This window comes from Cupressus sempervirens, chromosome 3, assembly GCF_028749045.1.
Source record: "Cupressus sempervirens isolate cs-2001-9-10 chromosome 3, ASM2874904v1, whole genome shotgun sequence".
NCBI lineage: Eukaryota > Viridiplantae > Streptophyta > Pinopsida > Cupressales > Cupressaceae > Cupressus > Cupressus sempervirens.
The window spans coordinates 299,639,753-299,661,881 of record NC_143120.1 but is presented as its reverse complement, the minus strand read 5'-3'; the positions used below and the strand labels follow the sequence as shown (position 1 = coordinate 299,661,881).

At 35.7% G+C, this 22,129-nt stretch overlaps 1 protein-coding gene across 2 annotated transcripts in view; it reads right to left on the bottom strand.

Annotated features, from left to right (window-relative positions):
* LOC149566171 (ARM repeat superfamily protein) overlaps positions 1-21,884 on the bottom strand; it is a 97,239-nt gene extending 75,355 nt beyond the window's left edge. The window contains exons 1-4 of one of the 2 annotated variants that reach the window (XM_089819585.1): positions 21,554-21,884; positions 19,588-19,722; positions 9,063-9,124; positions 8,688-8,780 (exon numbers count right to left, since the gene is read on the bottom strand). In XM_089819585.1, coding sequence (XP_089675711.1) covers positions 8,688-8,780; positions 9,063-9,124; positions 19,588-19,717 — 285 coding nt within the window. In that variant the 5' untranslated portion in view covers positions 19,718-19,722; positions 21,554-21,884. Of the gene's footprint in view, positions 1-8,687; positions 8,781-9,062; positions 9,125-19,587; positions 19,723-21,480 lie in introns of both variants that reach the window. The other variant, XM_089819587.1, reaches the window with a different exon arrangement.
* Positions 21,885-22,129: the final 245 nt, after the last annotated feature.

Genomic DNA, 22,129 nt, shown 5'->3' with positions numbered 1-22,129 from the left:
ATTTAGAGATTTTTTGGATTTAAATTAATTCCATGCACTCATTATTGAATAAAGATTAAAGACACAATAACATCATAAAATAGAAGGTAATTTGATCACATAGATAACATACATCGATTATGTACCTACAAAGGCAATAAATTTAAAAATCAGCCGAGTCACCCAGCCAAGTCAGCCAAGTCAGCTTAGTTGACCCGCCGAGCCAAGGTCACGGGTCATTTTGACCCGACTGAGGTAACTTGACTCGCTGACTCGGACAACTCGCCTAACTCACAACAAGTCTCATTACTATGATTCAAACCCACGGTTATTCACATCAGACCTTCAGTCAAACATCATTAGATTATTGCTCCCTTACTCTATCAAGGATCCTATATTACTTTACACTCCTACCCAGACGACTCCTTCACCACCTTCTCCTCAATCACCTCTTTCTTTTATTCCCTACTCCTCCTTCCCTTCTTTTTTTGTCTCCTTCCCTTCTCTTTCTTCTTGTTCTCATTCTCTTTCTTCTCCTCACCCTTCTTCTCCTTATCCATTAAATCAAAATTTAACAAAACATAATATATAAAAAAAAATCGAAGTGGAGCTCCAAACCTATTTATTTGATATACTCTAGTAGAAGTTATTTTTCTTAAATATAAATAGTATTAGCTTTAAAATTTATATTATAATATATAAATTTCTCATTGTAATATTAAAGATTTGTATATAAACAATTTCTTTTGAATTTTAATATTCTTACAATGAAGAGACCTCAAGATAAAATTAAAATCAAATTAATTTTAAAATGTTTAAATATAAAGGTTATTTTTTGAAATATAGTATTATCAAAACTAAGAAATTGCCTATCAAAAATAAAAATCATCTAAAATCGCATTATTAATTTATATATGGAATAAATATAACACATAGAAATACATCCTTAAAAAATATTAAATAACAATTGTATAATTTATTGTAAAAAATTAATAAATCAGATTAAATAATATTACAAATTAAAAATAGTTTATAAATTTTTTACCTCAACCTATACATTGAACTTAGATTTATATCAAAAATTATAACTCCAAATGTTACCGTTTGGGCAAGTTTGTGGAAAGGAGATTAAAATGTATACACAAGCATTTTTGCACAATTAAAATTATAAAATTAATAATGAAAAACATATGTGCATATAAATTAAAAGGATAAATTTTTACAGACAACTAAAAAAGTAATAAATTTCAGGTTTGAGAATATATGGATTTTCAATGGGGACCTTCTTTGGCATACAAAACCGTGATAGTGGCAACCGCTTTTCCCAGCTTCAGATATCTAGTCGGAAAAAAATTATGTGAGTTATCACTTTTTCTGTTTAAAGTCCCCTATATTATAGCCAAGTAAGCATGTTGTCACCTTGCAAGTGTCACATCACTTTCAAATGGATGTATTTTGTATTAAATTTAGAGATTTTGATATCAATTTTTCTTGCAATATTGTTAATATGCTAAGTTACTGGTACGAGTTTGGGTTCGAAGAACCAGTTTTGCTAGTACGGCAAAGTTTGTGTTCGCTAGTACAAAAACAAGTAAAAATTTTACATTTTATGCAAACTAAAAAAATGAATTAAGATTAGAATGCCACACGGTATAATAAAAACAACAAAAACACTATAAACTTGTAATCATAGCATCATATCAATTATCAACATCAAAATATTAATATAATATTGAGTTCAAGTGTCATTGTTTTGACTTTCAACAATTAGAACTTTATACTTCAATAATCTAATGGATTATCTAAATCTTAATCTTCTTCTTCTTTTTATTCATCAAAGGCATTAGTTGATTCACAAACAATGCCGATGTCGTTGGAATTAGCTGCACTAATAACATTCTAGCTTTCCAAGTTATCAAATGCTTAATACTTTTTCATTTTACAAAGAGCTTGTTTGTTTGTAATTAACAACCTACTTGAAAAATGTTTTATAAGTAGTTTGCAACTCCCTTCACGTATTGAAGATATTGTTTAATATTTAAAATATGATTTATCAATATACGAAGCTTCCAATTAACCGAACAGGGGTCATGATCAGCAATTGCAAATAAAAATTTCACTGGAACAAATCCTGAGGGCTAGTTTAATTTGATGTAATAAATATCTAATCTTCAGCTAATTCTGTTTTGTAATGCTAAAAATATTTATTCAGATTCTGTAATAATCATTTTCTGCACTAAATTATAGAATGTCTCCCAACAGAACTCTACCTAGTTTTCACTCAGTCTGCCTGGGTCTGCCCTGGTTTAGCTTGGTGTAACCAACCTGCCTGGGTTCAACCCAAGTGGAACACAACAGGAAACCAAGACCAAGACCAAGGCTTCAAATTCACCTAGGTCGAAGGGCTGGGGGGAAGAACTAGGCAACTAGGTCAATTTTTTTTGTTTCGTACTGGCATTGGCGGTGCTACTTTCCGAGGCTTTGTGTTGATAGTATCTCGATGTCTCTAAGCCGAAAACGAGAACATGATTTGAGTCTTGGGTCATAAGAGTACAGTGTGAAGGAGAAGAAATGGTTAATATCCATCGAATTTTCATTTTGGTGGGTATGCATTTCGTAGGTTTGACATTTGTTACCAACTTTTTATGTGCTGGTTTTAATTTTCTGATATGAGACATCACCACAATCGGTGAAAGTCACCACTATAATAGCCTATCAGCTAATAATTAGAAATAGCAAGTACTTGAGTCTTTTAAGTCTGATTTTATCATTCTCATGGCTAAGTTTGATCATTTAATGGTCCTTAGATTGCTTATTCAATTAACAACTTCCTTTGGACGGAATTTTTAGTATTCATTGCATTGAATTCATGGACTAATTCAAGGATTTATAGGTCTGAAAATTTATTGTTTTGTTTAAGTTCCTTTAGACCATACTAACTTTGAGCTTTGTGCCAAGAATCATGTCTGGATCAAAGGCAAGGATTGTTGCAAGCAAATGAATTAATGAAGATGGAAGACAAGTTCAAGATCAAAACCCAGGATAGCAATGAACGAGTACTTGCCTAAAAGCAATTGGGTTCAAAAAACAACACGTCAGGATAATACACTTCAAAGTTGGGGCAAAGGAAGAAAAATTCAAGTAGGTTTACCTCCATTTGGGAGATCAATGATCAAAGAAGGCACAATCCATCTCACAGCCCATTCAAGCAATAGGATACCACATCAACCCCAAGATTTTCTTCTCCATTCATTTCACGAATGCTAATAGATAGGTTATGGAAGCTCTTTTAACACACACTGAGAGGACGATGAATTAGAAGAGCTTATTGATTTGAATGAAATTGGTCTCTATAGTGATCAAATCATGCAGGATGAGGGGCCCTCCTTGTTTAAAAGGACAAGATAGTTGATTTTGAGAGATTGAACAAGAAGGATCAGGTTGTGGAGAAGCAGAAAAATCTTGGTATAGTGCCTCTCTCATTTGATTACTGTAAATCATCCTGATGGATGCAACCTTGATGTTCTTGTTTGTTGAGTGATCACATTGGAACCCATGGGTAGTCTACACCCTTGGGGTGATCAAGTGATCAAATCATGCAGGATAAGGGGCCCTCTTGTTTAAAAGGACAAGATAGTTGATTTTGAGAGATTGAATAAGAAGGATCGGGTTGCAGAGAAGCAGAAAAATCCATTATAGTTATCATAATGCAATCTTGGTGTAGTGTCTCTCTCATTTGATTACTATAAATCATCCTAATGGATGCAACCTTGATGTTCTTGCTTGTTGAGTGATCATGTTGGGACCCATGGGTGGTCTACACCCTTGGGGTGATCTGATTTATGTAGTTGCTTCAACTAAATGATTATGCTTTAGGCTAGATTTATGAGATTATGATGTATTAGATGGTTTAACTAAGGTTTGTGCGAGTGGTTACCTGGATGTATATGGTATCATGATTTGTTCCATGATTATCCCTAAGATGTGAACAGTGGTTGTATTGTGTGTCACTTGGTCTGCAGCAGCTGACTTGGTTTCTGCAGCAATGTTGAGCAGTGTTGACTCTTATGTTTGACCATGTTGACTTATGATATTTCGACCATATCTATATGACGGTCCTTTATGATGTTATTTGGTGCATTCTACATTTGAGGTTTATAATGTTACTACAGGATGATTATTTGAGACCATGTGATATATTGTCCCTTATATGTTGTTGAGTATTCAATTGATATTTCCATTGTTAAATGCTTAGAATAATTGGAAAATGAGTTATTCATATTGGATTCATGAATTATTGTGCTATGGATATTTATCTTGTTCTTACAGTAGATTTATACGATGATTCAAATTGATTATTTAAATGGATTACTTAGATGGTAATGATTAGATGCTTTATTACGTGAATATGTGTAATTGTTGCTTCAGCTATTACATATTGTGCATATACACTCGATGTTGTTTGTTTACCATACGGGACCTATATCCTTGGCAGTGGCACATGGAGTTAGTGATTTAGCCTTTCATGTTGAGCCAATGTCATCCTTGTATGTGTGACGTATCTTTATATTTGTTATTATTAACCCTCGGATAATTGGTAAATCCAAATTCATAATGCATTATGTGAGTAGACCCGTGAGTGTCTGTGCATTTGGGATTCCCTAGTTGTCGGGAAATATATTAAATTAATGCTGATTTAATTGGTTTGGGAGATTTTAGTTAATTGATATAATTATTTTATTTATCGGCTAATTTGTCATAGTTGAATTGGAATTGCCTAATTTAATTTGGGAAAGGGCTAATTAGTTTATTAAGTGATTTAATATTCTAATTTATAAGTCACTTTAGTAAAAGTGCTTATATTAGGCAAAAGCAAGTTTTCATTTTCACTTCTCACTTTGTTATTTCATGGTTTTGGAGAAATCCCTCCAAACCCTCTTTGGAGCTTTATATTGTTTTGCTCAATGTAGGAGTTTAGCTCAATGAATCTTCGCAAGATCGGTATCATTTGATTCGTGTCAGGATTGCTCCACTTTGCCAAAGATTTTACCCAATTCGGCACGGTATTCATTTATTTCTTTTGGTTCTTGGTTTTTACCGAACATGAGAGGTAGGGCTTTCTGATCTAAATAGTTTTACTTCTCGTTTTCGATTGCTAAATGTTAGGGAGTGGAGAACTAGTGTCCCCTCCTTCTTTACACAATTCCATCACCTAGTTGGATGGGGATGAGCATTTCTTGATCATAGGTTTTTTGTAATGCAAGTTTGGACATTGTTATGCTTTCAAAAAAATTTGCGTGTATGCCTAGAAGTCAAATTTTATTTGATTTTCCTTAGTTTGGGCATGATTGTGAAATGGGTTTTCGACTTCATTGAATTCCAAGTTGTTTTTGGCATCGCCTCATTTTGTGTCGTCCAATTTTCACATGTTGCCTTGATTGTCTTGATTAGAGTTTTGATTTAGTAGCCTTTGCTACAACAAGTAGGATTGTGGAATCAGAATGGTTAGAGAACGTTCCATAGTATTTTATTTCCCTATCCAAAATTGTCTTTTCATATTGTTTTGATGGAGTTGTAAACCTTACCAGATTTGTCAGATTATGATTCAAAGCTTGGTTTGTGAATTCTATTGGACCTTTGGTCTTTGGACCATATCTAGAGATGGGTTTTCAGTTTTATTGGTATTTGAGAAGTTTGAATTTTGAGGATTTTCCTCTTGCCTTGTTTTGTGTCACTCTTATTTTATTGGGATTTTGGCGGCATTTGTTTAGATTATGGAAATGGATTGTATTCCATGTTTCCTTTCAAGTCACGCTTTTGCTTTATACATTAGGGTCTGTGTCAAATTTGTACTCCTGAATTTAGACCAGTTGAGTGAGATATTTGTACTTTGTGGACATTGAGATTCGTGTTGAATCCATTCTCCCAAATTTAGGTCAATTGAGAGAGTTATCTTGTACTTGTATCATTTGTGGCATTTCTCATATCCAACCCTTGCATGTGCGTATGATGAGATCTTGCGAGACCCAAACTCCTAGATATAGGTTGGTTGAGAGATTGTCCATTTGGGGGTTGAGTTGGGAACTTGCATTCCTATGAGTACTAATTGTGTGATGAGCATGGGTATGTAGGGTAGACATGTGGAGTGGCTTCTCTCATGTACCACGACCTAGAAGATGGCCAACAAGGTAACATGAAGAGGTTTAAACAAGTAATAACCAAAATTAATGAATGGGATAACAAAACTTAATATAAGATATTAGATCTCCCCATCCGGACGACAGTCAAGCATCCCAAGGGAGCAGGAGGGTAGTATGTTCGAATGACAACCAGCCTTCTACTGAAGCTAGTACGAGGGCACGGTGTGATGACCACTTGAAAGATTTGAGTGTCGCACCCTATACAACTTGAGCTTTCCAATTCCAAGCAATTACACTACACTAGAGTTCCTACGTAGTTGTCCTATAGTGGGTCTAACCAATGACCTAATGTGCTGTATTGTCTTCATAATCATATATTTGTTATCAAACTTTAATTGGCATGTGTGTGAGCCATGGGTGATTGTCTTATGTGATTGTAAACGAATCACTATCTTCATCAGCACAGCAAGTGTAGGCCCGAGGGTACCACGTGGTTGGGAGGCATAACTACCTATACCACTATTGGGGACAAATGTATAGAGATGGTTTGCTTCCAGTTTTGAGGCTCGAATTAGATGTTCCTTTGGACTCTTTGGTTATCCGAAGTATGTTCGATGTGGTTTATGCTTCCCTTTGATGCATTTGATATCATGTTATGCGATGTTGTATCTTATTGTTTACGTAGTGTTTTATTACCATTGCTATGGATTAGAGATGTTCTAGGTAGAATAGCTTGTAGATGCTCTTGATGTATGGATTCCTTTGGACTTATGTTGTTCTTATTGCACATGTATTTGGTGCTTATTGCTTTATCATGTTGTGGTATATCATGGCTTAAAGTAGAGATTTACCTTGTGATTTAATATGTTAGATCTTTTGATCCATATCTAATACTCCCCAGTGTGAAGGTTTTACCTTGTTTTCTTACTCCTTTGCCTTTATGTAATGTCATCCTGACGTCATTTTGGAGTGCATTTTGTCGTACGAAAATGCATTTCGTCATATAACAAGTGCATTCTATCGTTTGGGAGCGCACCAACTCATACAAAGATGCACTAGTCTCTTACAAGTCTGGTAGTGAATTGTCTAGTTTATGTAGTTTGCTCGTACAAGAGCCAATCTTGGCTCATACAAGAATTCAAGTTGTTTTGTCGTACGGCAAACAATGGATGTTTCCATGCACTTCAAGAAGATGCAATTTGTACTATTGGATACCCCTTTGGGCCCTCCATCTTCCTAGATCTTGACAAATCGGATATCAAGTTTATTTGGGAAAAATGACTTTGGGATTCCCATCGTGTTAATTGGAATGAACTTGTATGTTTAATCATTTAGGAATTTGTACACTTGGTTTTAAAATGAACATCGTATGATTAACTCTAGTAGATGGAAATGTTTTGCATTAGTAAGTAATGAACACTTGGGGATCTTTGGTTGGTTGATTAGTTATGTGTCTTCAGTTGTGATCTTTTGATTATGGTATGCTTGTATTTATGCTTTAACTCTACAAAAAAATATGTTAGTCTATCTTTATCCTTGTTTCCAATAATATCCAAGCAGAGCATTACGCTTGTATTTTATTTCTAATCAAATATAATAGAGAACGGGATGAGAGGCCCTCCTGTTTACAAAGGACAAGATAGTTGATTTTGAAAGATTGAATAAGAGGTTGGGATTGTGGAGAAGCAGAAAAATTCATAATAGTTATCAACTAGCTATTGTATTTTCATAATGATGCAATCTTGTACTTTATTTATATTCAAACATCATAGAGAACAGTTCCCTGGCGTTCTATGGACCTATATGATCATTTCGTAGCTGAATTTTAATGTTTCCTAAATCATAATTTTTGGTGAAGTTTTCTTCAAAAAGAACACAGTATTTTTTCTGTAATAAATCAACACTGACTTTATGGTAATACACTTAGTGGCATAATTTTATGCACCCACCAGCATTCACCAAGATTTTATCCTTAATTGAATTCCAATATTAGTGATGGGGTATTGGGTAAACCAAAAATATTGACAGAATAGTGACATAAAAATCTAACCAATTATTACAAGGCAATTGTTTCTTTGCCTGCAAATTATAGGCATCTATATTACACAAGAATCTTAAGGATCTATGTTGATTTCATATGGAAACAAATTTAAGATCTTCTGACATTTGAAATTCGGATGTATTGAACCTGATAGCCTTGTACAATACTCCATACCATAGTACAGAGAATTTTTTTCCTGGGAACTACAATATCAGATATTGTGTTCCCGGGCAGTTTTAGGATGGATCTGTGGTATCCTTTGCAATTCCACTGGGTACCCATACTCAAAACATCCCATGCCCAAAACATTTGTACCTACTTTCAGGCAGTTTCCAGGCCAGTACATTAACAAGAATAAAATCCTATAAGCCTACAATCCAAGCATATTGAAAAATAAATTATTTGCCTTCTCAAAGGATGCTTAAAACTAAACTATGCAGAAATCAACAAAGAAAAATGCAAAATTAGAAGAAATAGAAATTGATATAAAAAAACTTAATCTGCACTTCCATTGAACTCAGAATCACCTTATCTGCTAGTATAACTGTTGGAGGGACATAGTTTTCCTCTCCTTCTTGCCAATGTTGTTTTACATACTGTTTCAGCAGAACTGCAGCTAAGTAAAAATGTAGCGTCAAGGCATTCCATAAGTAGAAAAACATATAACAAGATTCCTTGACTGTAGCATGTACTGTGCATCATGTTTAAAACTAGTTTGTCAGCAGCACATAGATGCCTCATCAATGTTTCGAACACAAAACTCATAACCAGGGCAAATGGACAAACTCACCTATGTGAAAGTTTATTAAATCAATCGGTCATTTATATTAGTATATAAACAGCAATAGAAAAAGACTGCATTAAAATTATCAAAAATAGATAATATTTATATTGAAGGATATCTGTCGTAATCCCAGTGGCAGCCCTCTGTTTACAGTGATCTTTGCTAAAGCAACTCCAAATCCTGCAGAATAATCAAACGTTATAAATCAGACATAATGTTTTGACATGTTAAAGAACAGCTTGCTCTCACAATTTTTAAATTAACCACCAAATTGATAGCACATGGAAATGACAACCAAGAAAGAAGCGTGCAATTTTGAAACATTAAATTAAAAACCAATGATACCATGTAGTCTCTGTGATGTCCCCTTAAGTAACCAGACCTTGTACAAATGGGTACACAAATGCCACAACTAAATGAAACTAGCAACTAGTCCGATACCACTGATCCAGAGCCAATGAGTGATCTTGGGAATAACACACTAAAATGACATTTAATGTGTTATGAGAACAAATATTATGAAATTTAGCAAAATTTTGTTCCTGATGATGCATCACTGTGTATGACCCAAATCACAGATCTAAAAAAATCTTAACACATTTTTTCCAAAAACCACTTTTTCATTAAAATCTATGAAATGTGGAAAGTTTACCTCCAATAACAACAACAATCAAAGAGCCTCAAAGAGCCTAAAAAGAAAAATAAAGGAAGAATTGAACATGATATAACTGTAATGCATGATTATAGTATGAATCTGCGAGTTCTGTATAATGATCCAAGCAACTGGAAACTTAGATGTATCCACCAAATTGAAGCCAATCATTTAACAGATACATATTGCTTTGAATAGGCTTGAGAGTTACAAGAAAAGCAACTGCTCACCTTCCATAGGTTCATATTCTTCATTCAATCATTGTCTAAATATATGCATAACAAGTACCCTGAATAAGGTTAACATTTGGACTAGAACAGATATGACAAAATCAGCTATGCAGTTCTGAATATGTGTGCTTGATACCATGAGAAAAACAGTGATGAAGACAAAACTTGATTTCGATTACTAACATGACAACATAATATGATCAACTTCAAGTTCTCCTGGATCACCCGACCTAAATAAAGTTGAGAGAAATCCAGATCGACCACAAGAAAATGTCATTTACTCCATCAATTTATCAGTCTCTTCTCTTCATAAAAGTGACCTCTATGGCATCCCAAATCACACCCAAACACCCCCTATGCTATTGTCACACCTTTCTACACAAAATTGTGAGAGGTTAAGTGCAAAGTCCTATGGTGAAAGAAAGAAAATCCTGTGCAGCCAAAACTAAAATGTAGAACAACATAATATGGAAAGTGCTTTCTAGCAAAGTAACAAGACTCGCCACAAGTTGGGCAAGTCAGCGAGTCGAGTTACATCAGCCGGGTCAAAATGACCCGTGACCCTGACTTGGCGGGTCAACTGGGCTGACTCGACTGACTCACCTAGCTGACTTGGCTGACTCGTCTGATTTTTAATTTTTGTTTTCATAATTTTCTTAATACATCTAATGTTTACCTTTGTACTTATGTAATCAATGTATGTTATGGATGTGATCAAATTACCCTCTATTTCATGATGTTATTATGTCTTTAAGCTTTATTCAATAATGGGTGCCTAGAATTTCTTTAAATCCTCAAAAATTCTAAATTTCAAGGGTTTTGTCACTTTGCCAAGTCACTTCTGAGTCATAGGTGAGTCCGAGTCGGGTCACGAGTTGAGATACCCTTGCCGAGTCCGAACCAAGTCTGAGTCTCGTTACTTTGTTTTCTAGTATAACTAATAAGGGAGAAAAAGAAATGTGGGGAGAAATTACCGAATGAACACAAGGTATAGTCCCTTATTTACACAGCTATATTTCAATGAAATCAAGAAAATAATTATATAGCCCATATCCCAAAATATGGTCATCGAAAGGTATACCACAAATTAGCAACTCAACATTCTCCTTAAACCCAACTTAGACAAGGAAAAGAGGCATTTAAAACCCTTGCTCAAACATCTCCTTAAAAAAGTTAACACATTGCATGGAGGAATTAATAGGAAAGATGTTAAAAAAGCAAAGTGTCTAACACTAACATCCTACTTAAGAAGCCTAACAAGGCAATCACCAAATGCTACAAAATGCAACATTTGGATGAACAAACCCCCAGGGTGTAGTCTAAACTCCAAACAGCTAAGTCATTGAAAGGCATTAACAAGGATAGCAGGTCTAAAAGGCAAGCCACCAACACAAGGATTATTGGGGAGAGTGGGGTGGTACCTATTACGGTGTAATAAACTAAGGGATTCCAAACTACTATGATTAACAGAGAAAATAAAAATATAATGTTAAGGTGTAATAACCTAGGGGCTTCTAAATTCCCCTGGGTAAAAGAGAAAGGAAAAAAAGGAGAAATTAAACATTTGAATGAGCTAATCCAACAAAGATTTGCATCTCACAACCATTGAAGTAACAAAACACTCAATATTGTTCAAGATATAAACTTACCAAAACCAAAGCATAGTTTTTCTTTAAGACATAGCTTAAGATGAAACATTTTTTCAAAAATAGTACACGATAATATTTCACAATGCATTCTAACACTAGGAAAAAATACAAGTAACAAAATAAAACAAATCTTTGTGCAAAATTAATCTGCTAGAATCAGGTAGCATTAACTACAAATGCATTATTAAAAGTATAACATGCTTAGATGAAACAGTCTCACAACCATTGAAGTAACAAAACATTCAATATTGTTCAAGATCTAAACTTACCAAAACCAAAGCATAGTTTTTCTTTAAAACATAGCTTAAGATGAAACAATTTATTCAAAAATAGTACATGATAATATTTCGCAATGCATTCTAACACTAACAAAAAAATAATAGTAACAAAATAAAAAAATTCTTTGTGTAAAATTATTCTACTAGAATCAGGTAGCATTAACTACAAATGCATTATTAAAAATTAAAAAGTATAACATGCTTGGATGAAACAGTCTCATAATACAAATATACTAGGACAACATCAATAATGACAAAAAGCACCACTCCCCTAGAAGCCCAAACAAAATAGAAAGCATTAGTAGTACAATGACACGTTAACCAAAAGCCTATAACTAGATTAGATTCTCTCCTTCCTAGGGGGTTTCTTGAGTGGGTACCATAAGCTACTCTAGCCTCATGGACGTTAATAAAATCTTTCATTTCATTTCAAAGGTTGTGATATTGCTATCAAGATTTAACTGTGTGATTTTTTGAGTCAAACTCATTGACTCATGTTGCATGAGTAGTGATTCACACATGAATCCATCTCTCATGAGAATAAATGGAACACTTAGCACTCATTGGATCTAGGTGATGCTCACAGAGGTGAAGAACCAGGACTTCATCACCCATCCTAGTACTACTCTAGCTTGAGCGCACTTAACTACGGAGTTTCCTCCATGGTTAAACCCACTCTACTTACAAACCCATTTGCAAAACCTTCACCAAATGTTGTGCCTTATGAACCATTCATTAGAAAGCCCCATTAAGCTCATCAATCAATGAGTAAGAGATATTTTCCACAGCAAGTCAAATTGTGATATTGCTATCAGGATTTAACTGTGTAATTTTTTGAGTCAAACTCGTTGATTCATGTTGCATGAGTAGTGATTCACACATGAATCCATCGCTCATGAGAATAAATGGAACACTTAGCACTCATTGGATCTAGGTGATGCTCACAAAGGTGAAGCATCGAGACTTCTCGAGAGGTCACCCATCCCAGTACAAAAGGTGTTACCAAATTCAAAGTTGGCAGGCTGATTTTATACTTTAACACAAAAAGCAAAAATCTCTCAACACCATATGCACAATTGATTTGATATCTAATTTTGATACCATAAAAGTTAATATGCATACCAGTGCAAAATAACTTAGACTCGCCAAAGACTAAACTAGCTTTGGACTTACTAGCACTCAAGCTCAAAGGACTCATTAAGAACTCAAAGTTTTGTAATCCCAGTCAAACCAAATGCACCATTGAAATCGTGCTATAAACATAAGTTAAAAGACTAGGTGACCAAGGAACAAGAGAAGCACCTATAAAGAACTCAATCATCAACTCAAGTCCCTCTATACAAAGAGGGTTCTTGGCATGAAATTTATTACAATAATAGATAAGTCCTCTACTATTAGTTAATGATTATCTTGTAAATATCTTAAGCTTTAGTTTGCTTTCGTTTTTTGTTGTCTCTAGAATAGAATGTTTCTATTCTTTATGATTGTTTCCTAAGAAAACATCGTCTCATTCATTTGTATAAATTGACCTTTCGATCTTTGTTAATAACAAGCAAGTATTTACCAATTACCTCGTAATATGGTATCAGAGCTAATACTTAAATTTTTTTGAAAAAAAATTATAATTTCTTTTTAAAATTATTTGTTTAAATTTTTTCAAAAAAATTTAGTCGATTTTCTCTAAAACCCACCTAGGGTTTTCTGCCTGGAGAAATCTCAAGCTAGGGTTTATTATCAAAAATCGTTTTATTGAAAATCTAGCAAAATCATGGTTGGGACTGGACCAAATTTTTCTTGAAAACTACGACTAGCAAATCACGTCTTCAGTGTAACCCGCGATTTGTTGAAGAAATAATTGCGATTTGCTGCTGTCTAAACTCGCAATTTGCAAGGTTCAGTAACGAGTCCAATCACTGCTCTGCAAATCACGAAAACCAAACACACAAGTCATTTTTTTCGGAACAAAAACGTGTAGTTTTTTCCTAATCTTGTGACTTTCGGGCATCAATCTTCAATCTCTTTGCCATCCATGCAAAAAAAGTCTCAGTTCTGAAGAAAAACGGGCATTTTTGACTTGCAACACCATTTTTTGTTGTTTTCGACCTCCATAGCCACTGATTGATATTTTGCTTGAAACCCTAATTTTTGGGGTCGGAAAAAAATTTTGATTGCAGATCCTTGGTGGGTTTTGCGAGAGCTCAACTGGGTTGTCATTTTTTGGGTGTCTCGATTTTTGTGCCTCAATTTTCGAGCTAGCAAATCCAAAAAACGACAGCAAATTCCTTTTGGGTTTCCCGAGCTCTCTTCTAGGTCACTCTTTGATTCTTCTAGGTCCTCTGTATGTTTGCCTCAAAGAACGTGCCTTCACAGATTTTCACGTTTTTTCATTGAAAAACATGCCATGGCATCTATGACAAATATTTTGCTCGAGCATAACTCCAAATTCAATGGTCGCAATTATGGAACCTAGAAGCAACGCATCATCACAATCTTTGAATATCGGAACACCGATCAACTTGTTCTAGGTGTTACGAAGCGTCCGACTTCTCTAGAACTTGATCAAGATACATGGGATCTGAATAATTAAGAGGCAATAATGCTTCTCAAATTATCCATGGCTGATGATCAGCTTTCTCAGATTCCATCCGGCAAGACAACTACTGAAATTTGGACACACCTCAAAGGTCTTCATGAGACTTCCAACAAGAGCAGAGCCTTCTTTCTAAAAAAATTGTTTTCTATTATCATGGATAAGCGCACCACGCTCTAGGCACACCTGAATCGGATTCAAGAAATTCGTGATTAGCTACCTGCCATCGGTTGCAAGATGGAGGAAGAGGGTATTGTGGTAATCACTCTTTGCAGTTTACCAAAATCCTATGAGCATTTTATCGAGACTCTCAACATAACATCTACTGGTGTTGATCTGAAATTCACTAATCTCTGCACCCTGCTGCTTCAGCAAGATCGATGGAAACAACAATTCAGTAGCAGCTTCAATTCTACCTCCACTAAGCAAGCCTTTGCTACAAGATCCTTTTAGAAGGATAAAGGCAAGTTTCAACAACCATCTTAGCAGACGTCTTCTGCTCCAACATCCGATGGTACCAGAAAGAAGAATATTCAATGCAACTACTGCCACAAGTTTGGTCACATGAAGGTTGAATGTCGGAAATGCTTAGGTGCCCAATCTAAGCAATCAGGTTCGCAGCCCAAAGCAAACAGTGCAGAGCACACTGAACAGGCGAAATCTGCCTTTTACGCCTTCATGGCTAAAAGACCTGTCGATCATGTGAAGTCGTCTGCCTGGTACATTGATTCAAGTGCCTCTCGCCATTTCACTCACCGCAAAGACTGGTTTACTGACTACTAGCCTTGTTCAGATTCTGTTATTTTAGGCGGTAGAGAAGAGTGCACGGTTGTCGGTAGAGGCAACATTCAGATTTAGTCTATTGGGAGGAATCTCATATTCCTTGAGGAGGAATCTCATATTCCTTGATGTGTACTACATTCCAAGGATGGAATTAAATCTACTCTCGGTCAATCAGTTGTTGCGACATTCTCCACACTAGGCAATCACCTTCAGTTCACATCAGTGCACCATCATTGATCGGGCGACTAAGTCTATTGTTGCAGTAGGTCTTGAGGATCATGGTCTTTTCAAGCTTACTGATTCTGGTGATTCTCAAGACTTAGCTATGGCTGCTCGGCGATCTTCTGTCAACACACTTTGGCATCAACAATCTGGGCACTTAAATGTGCATTATCTCTCACAACTTGCTCGAGATGAGCTTGTTCTTGGATTGCACAGAGATTCAGACTCAACACCTTGGAGTTTGTGATGCATGCCAGGCTGGGAAGCAACATCGCACACCTTTTACCAATGACGATTCTTGGCGAGCTTCTCAGGTACTTCAGCTTGTTCATGTCGATATCTGCGGCCCTATGGCCACTCCTTTTGTTCTTGGGTCCAAATATTTTCTGTTGTTTGTTGATGATTTCAATAGAAAAATGTGGGTGCATTTCGTTAAAAAGAAATTAGATGCATTTCCTGTATTTCAGAAGTTTAAACCCTTAGTTGAAAAAGAGTCTGGGAAATCTATTATTACTCTTAGATCAGACAATGGGGGGAAATTTTGTTCTAATGCTTTCTCCAGCTTCTTGGATACACATGGCATCAAACGACAATTAACCACACCCCACACGCCACAACAGAACAGTGTAGTTGAACGTCGGAACCGGACAATCACCAACATGGCACATTCCATGCTCGAACACAGACATGTTCCAAAGCAATTTTGGGCAGAAGTAGTTAACACTGCAGTTTATCTGTTGAACTGGTCACCCACAGTGTCGATCAAAGGTAAGACTTCAGAAGAGGCCCGGTCAAGTCGCAAGCCCAAAATCAGTCACCTGAAGGTTTTTAGCTCTCTTGCTTTTGTTTGGATCCCTGATGCTTCACGCACCAAGTTGGATGCCAAGAGTCAGAAACTGATGCTTGCTGGACATAGCAATCTTCACAAAGCCTACCGCTTGATTGATGTTGAGACATCTCATCTCATATAGAGTCGTAATGTAGTCTTTGATGAGCAGCGAGGACCATTCATGCCTGTTTCTCCTGTTCCTAATCCAACAGACCAGCCTATGCAGGCTCATGATTTGGGAGTTCAGCTTCCATTAGGTCCACCTGATGGGAGGGCTCTAGTAGCTCCTACAGCTCCAGCTCTTCCAATGATACCTGTACAGACTCCTCCAGCTTCTCCTATAGGATCACCTCACTTTGTAGATGCTTCACCTGAGTTTGATCCAGCTTCTTCTGATGAGGATCCTACTGATCAAGCATCTCCTAGTACTACTGTTGGTCATTCTCCTATCCGACCTAAGTGGTGGGCTAAGACACTTGCTGATCTTTGTCATGATGAGCTCATTGATGGGAGAACTGCTCGAAAAAAGAACAAAACTACATATTCTATTAACTTTACTCTTATGGCCAACATTCACAACGTGTTTGAAACTCAAGCATATTCTGAGGCTAAAGGAATTCCTCAGTGGGAACAGGCCATGACATCTGAACACTAGAACCTGCTAAAGAACAACATTTGGGTCGTTTCTGATCTTCCCCTAGAGAAGAAACCCATTGGTTGCAAATGGGTCTACAAAATCAAATACAAATCAGATGGTACTATGGATAAGTACAAAGCTCGTTTAGTGGCGAAGAGCTTTTCTCAGTGTCAGGGCATTGATTATGAGGAGACCTTTGCTCCTATTGAAAAGATGAGCACCATCAGATTAGTTCTAGCCATGGCAGCATAGTTTGGCTAGAAGGTCCATTAGATGGACGTCAAGAGTGCTTTCCTGAATGGTGATCTCCATGAAGAGGTCTACGTGACACAGCCTCTTGGTTTCAAGGTTGCTAGTAAAGACCATCAAGTTCTCAGATTGGTAAAATCTCTCTATGGTTTGAAGCAAGCCCCTTGGGCATGGTACATCAAGATTGATAAGTACCCCAGTGATCAAGGCTTCAAGAGGAGTTCTTCAAACTCAAATCTGTACATCAAGACTAATGACAGTGACATCATCCTTCTGGTTATCTATGTGGATGATCTAATCATCACTTGCAGTTCGGCATCTTTGATTCAGGGAATCAAATAGAACTTACGCCAGTCTTTTGATATGACTGACCTTGGGCTGATGCATTATTGCTTAGGTGTTGAAGTTTGGCAACAATCTTCTAGTATATTCATCTCAGTCCATATATGCCAGGGCCCTATTAGACAAATTCCAAATGCAGGATCGCAAATCTACATCTACACCTATAGAGAAAGGTCTCAAATTATTAGCGAAGTTTGATTCTCCTTCTGTTGATGATAATACATACAAACAACTAGTAGGCAGCCTCATCTACCTCTCTGCTACTAGGCCTGATATCAACTTCGCAGTCAGCTATATTTCACGCTTTATGACAGCTCCTAAGGCTGATCATTGGATGACAGCAAAGCGTGTACTTCGTTATGTGAAGGGCACTTCAAATTATGGACTTTTGTACTCTCGGAGTTCTAATCCTAAACTCGGTGGGTTCACAGATTTAGATTGGGCAAGCTTTGTTGATGATAAAAAGTCAACATCTGGATATGTGTTCAGTTTGGGATCCGGTGCAATCACATGGACCACCAAGAAGCAGCAAGCAATTTCTCTCTCTTCTACAGAGGCTGAATACAAAGGGACTGTTAAGGTAGGATGTGAAGTTGTTTGGCCTTGTCAGATGCTTGGGGATATGCAGATGTCACCAGTAGGACTGACTACTCTGTTTGTTGATAATGAAGGCGTTATAAAGTTAGCACAGAATCCAATCTTCCATGAACGAACCAAGCATTTGGATGTTCAATGTCATTACATACGACAGCTGGTGGAAGACAGAACTATAGATCTGCAGTATGTTCCTACCACAGATCAGACTGCAAACATTCTCACCAAGCCTCTTGGTCCTGATAAGTTTGTCAAATTCAAAGGACAACTTGGTGTGTTCGATAGATTAACCATTAAGGGAGGGTATTACAATAATAGATAAGTTGTCTATTATTAGTTAATGGTTATCTTGTAAATATCTTAAGCTTTAGTTTGCTTTTGTTTTTTGCTTTCTCTGGAATAGAATGTTTCTATTCTTTACGATCATTTCCTAAGGAAACATCGTCTCATTCTTTTGTATAAATTGACCTTTCGGTCTCTGTTAATAACAAGCAAGTATTTACCAATTACCTGATAATAAAATTTGTATGAGAAAAAGTAAATGACGAAAACTAAATGTTTGTGATACTAGTTTCCAAATGACAATTGAAATAATTGACTTGGTGTCATTGTGAAGAGGTTATGAACTTATTGGATAATACAAATAGAAAATTGCATGAAGTCACTGAATAATACTTTAATTTCTCTGTGGTCAATTGGATACAAGTAGACAACACAAATTCATGTTCAAGCCCCTTTTTCTTTGATATACTAGCAGTTCATTTTGTCAAGAAGTGTTTCCTTTCTCGTTATTTATTTATATTGTATGATTTTTACTTATTTTAGTATTCAACATTTTTATGCATTTTGATATTTTTACAGCCTTCACACTTTTTGGTATTTCTATGGTTTCAATCTATTGCTTCCTAGATTTAGTTTTCACTACTCTGATTTCAATTTTTGAAATTCTTTCTAACAATTCTAATTAGTTATTTTACATTTATGTACTTTTTATTCTAATTGCACTTTAGCCATTTAAAAACATTAGTCTACTTTCTTTAATTTTCTTTTATAATTTCCCAGAAGGTTAGCAACGTTGGTCGGTTGTAGTTTGGACCTAGAACCGGAAAGGACATTGGTGGCTGCTGCAAATGGTATATGTGACCATAATTGTGCATCTTAACTACTTTGATTTTGTCTTGACTGGATTGTCTGATTAGCAAATTGGGCAATACACAACACTTCTATAGAAGATCATTTGACTAATATTCACAGGAAATGAGAACAAAAAAAGCACATGATAAACTATTGCTTGATGAACTCAAGTCTTATGGTCTGGATGTCTTAAAAAAAATTATGGATGCAACTTTATTGAATGGACCAGTAATGATTAAGAGGTTAAAACAAGAGCAAAAATAATAGATTTTTGACAAATAAAAATATAGTGAGCATAATCTGCTAGGTTAGAACAATTTTCTTTAACACAATGCCCAAACTACAGATCCAGTCATTTTTTATTCCTTTTAAGGTGCCAAAATGCTGAAAGGTTTGAAACTGTCTACAGGATGCACAACTTCACATTTAAAAATAAGATTTTATAAAAACCAACCTGGCTGAGCAGATGCTTGTTTTAATGAATCCTCTGCAGATGACCTGATCTCCTGATTGATGTCAAGAGTTGCATTTAGACAGTTCAATAGCCACAGCTGGTCTCCATCCACTCCACCAATGCTATCCATCTTAACTGTCATTTAATAAACAAGATCCATTTTCTGTCAGCATTCAGCCCCACAATAAGAATACTCATTACAAATACCAATTAGACCTATGAATTTCTCTAAGAAAAACAACAAACAAAAACAAAGGAATTAACGTTAGCTTTCTCATAGCCTATCAGATATGGCTTCATTGTTTTTAATGATAAGCCAATCATTTATGTTAAAAAGACATCTTAAATTTATACTTTCATCAATCAAAAGAAAAAGGTAACATGTATCAACACTGAGTCTCAGAATCAACTGAACCAAGAAAAATTATCATGCTTCAATAACAAAATCAAAACCCATATCCTACATTATCTAAGAAACAGAAATGTTCAATCCAAAAAGCATTGATATTATCAATCGTAAATGGCTTCCTTACCATGACATATTTTACAATAACAAGTTTCCAATCATTTGTCATGTGTATAGAAGCTAAATCAATCTTTGGTCGCATTAGTCCATTTAAACAAAAGCAACACTCATGTCAGCATTAATCCTCAGAATCAACTATCATCACTTAATATCTCCACATTTTCTGATAGTAAAACTGTATTTTTTCTAAGGGCGCACAATTTGATCTGATAGGCATTGCCATTAGCAATATCCTGTCCTCTCAGATAATATCCATAATTGTTGTTCAAAAGATAGCAAGTTCAGTAACATGCATTGAAAATATCCGATATCAAGTTAAAGCACTGTTTGATCAGATAGACATTGACATTAAGGAGAATATGTCATATATCCAAACTTATTTTCTTCAAAAGCAGCAAGTTTATAATTCAGACCAAATGTTGCCATTGATATAACAACGATCAACAGGCAACTATGGACACTGGTTGTGTAATCCAATCAGATTTACCCAAAAACGTTTTCATTGCAAAAACTGCTTCCGTATGATCATCTGGACCAGATTTCACATACAGCAACATAGAAACTCTAATTAAAAATTAGAATCTGGACTCAAGCAATGGACAAAACGTGCCTATATAGAATAATTAAGCTTTCAAAAGATCAATTCAGCCATATAATGTTTTGCATACTCACAATTCTACATTAATTCTCGAAGCTCGTTGGTCAGAAAAGAGTTCAATCAGAGAGGCATTGCCATTAGCTGTACCATGTCCTATCATGTAGACAAATTTGGTTTATCCCCAAAAAACACTAAATCTAAAAACAATGAGCATTCGGCCCAGAAATTCACAGAAGTAGTATTACGAAACTTTAAAAGCTAAACTTAAAAATTCAACAAACGTGATCAAGTAGGATTACAGAAATTTTGAGCAATCCAAACTACTTGGGCACTTTTTATCGTGCAAATTAATAAAACCTTTTTCCTACTGGGAGAAGCATTATTGAATGAGACAGACAGCGACATTGATGTATCAGGTCGTATCAGTTATAACTAGAATTATTTATTTTATGAAAACAGCAAATTTTACACACATCCAACCCAAAGGCTTGCGTGCAGAGGCATTGATATTTTTTTAAGCTACCCTAGAGCACTGAACACACGTGATCTGAATAGGGTAAAACAGAATTTAAGAACTTCAAATGGCTTTAGTACTCAATTATATGTGTGTAAATGCGGCTTACCAGTAGGAAAAAACAATCAAAAAAACATTACAAGTAGCATGAGAAATACCACAAAACTATTTCAACAAAACAGCAAGTATTGAAACATCCTACCCAAAATTTAGATACACAAGAACTGACATCTTAAAAAATTGACTGAATTTCACCTGAGCATTGATGATCTGGATAGAGAAACATGGATTTTAAGAAAAAATTTGACAATTTTATTTGGATACTCACGCTTTTGTGGTCGACTATGGAACACTTGCTGTGTTGGAGTGTATCCAAATGAACAATAATCGTGTGCAATGGATCGGGAGACAAAATTGCTGTCCCAATGAAGAAAAGAGGAAGTGGATCCTCCGTTATTGCTTTGTTGTAAGGTTTTAGGGATAAATGCTAACGTAGGAAGTGATGCTTATTTGTAGCTTCCACTTTCCCGCTCATGTCGGCCAGTCTCCAGGTTAAAAGGAGTATGCGCGACAGAACCACGTAGGGAGGGACGGAATTGTTTTAGATATGTGTGGAGCAATGAAAATTGCGTACCTTCCTTTTTCCGGTGGAATTGATCACTGTGTAAGACTATTTTTTTTTTTTTTATGTGGAACCCAACCAATTATATCTTACCATGTCTTTGTCATTTGTTTTATTTTTTTGAATCAAATTTTAATTCTTACAAATAACTGTTCATCATTAGTTGAAATATAAGTGTAAAGAAATAGTTTTCTTGAGCCTAGTCTATGATGGGGTTTGGTGTTTCACTACTATAAAGAGTAGTGTGAGTGCTCCATTTAGTGATATGAGCTTGTAAATCTT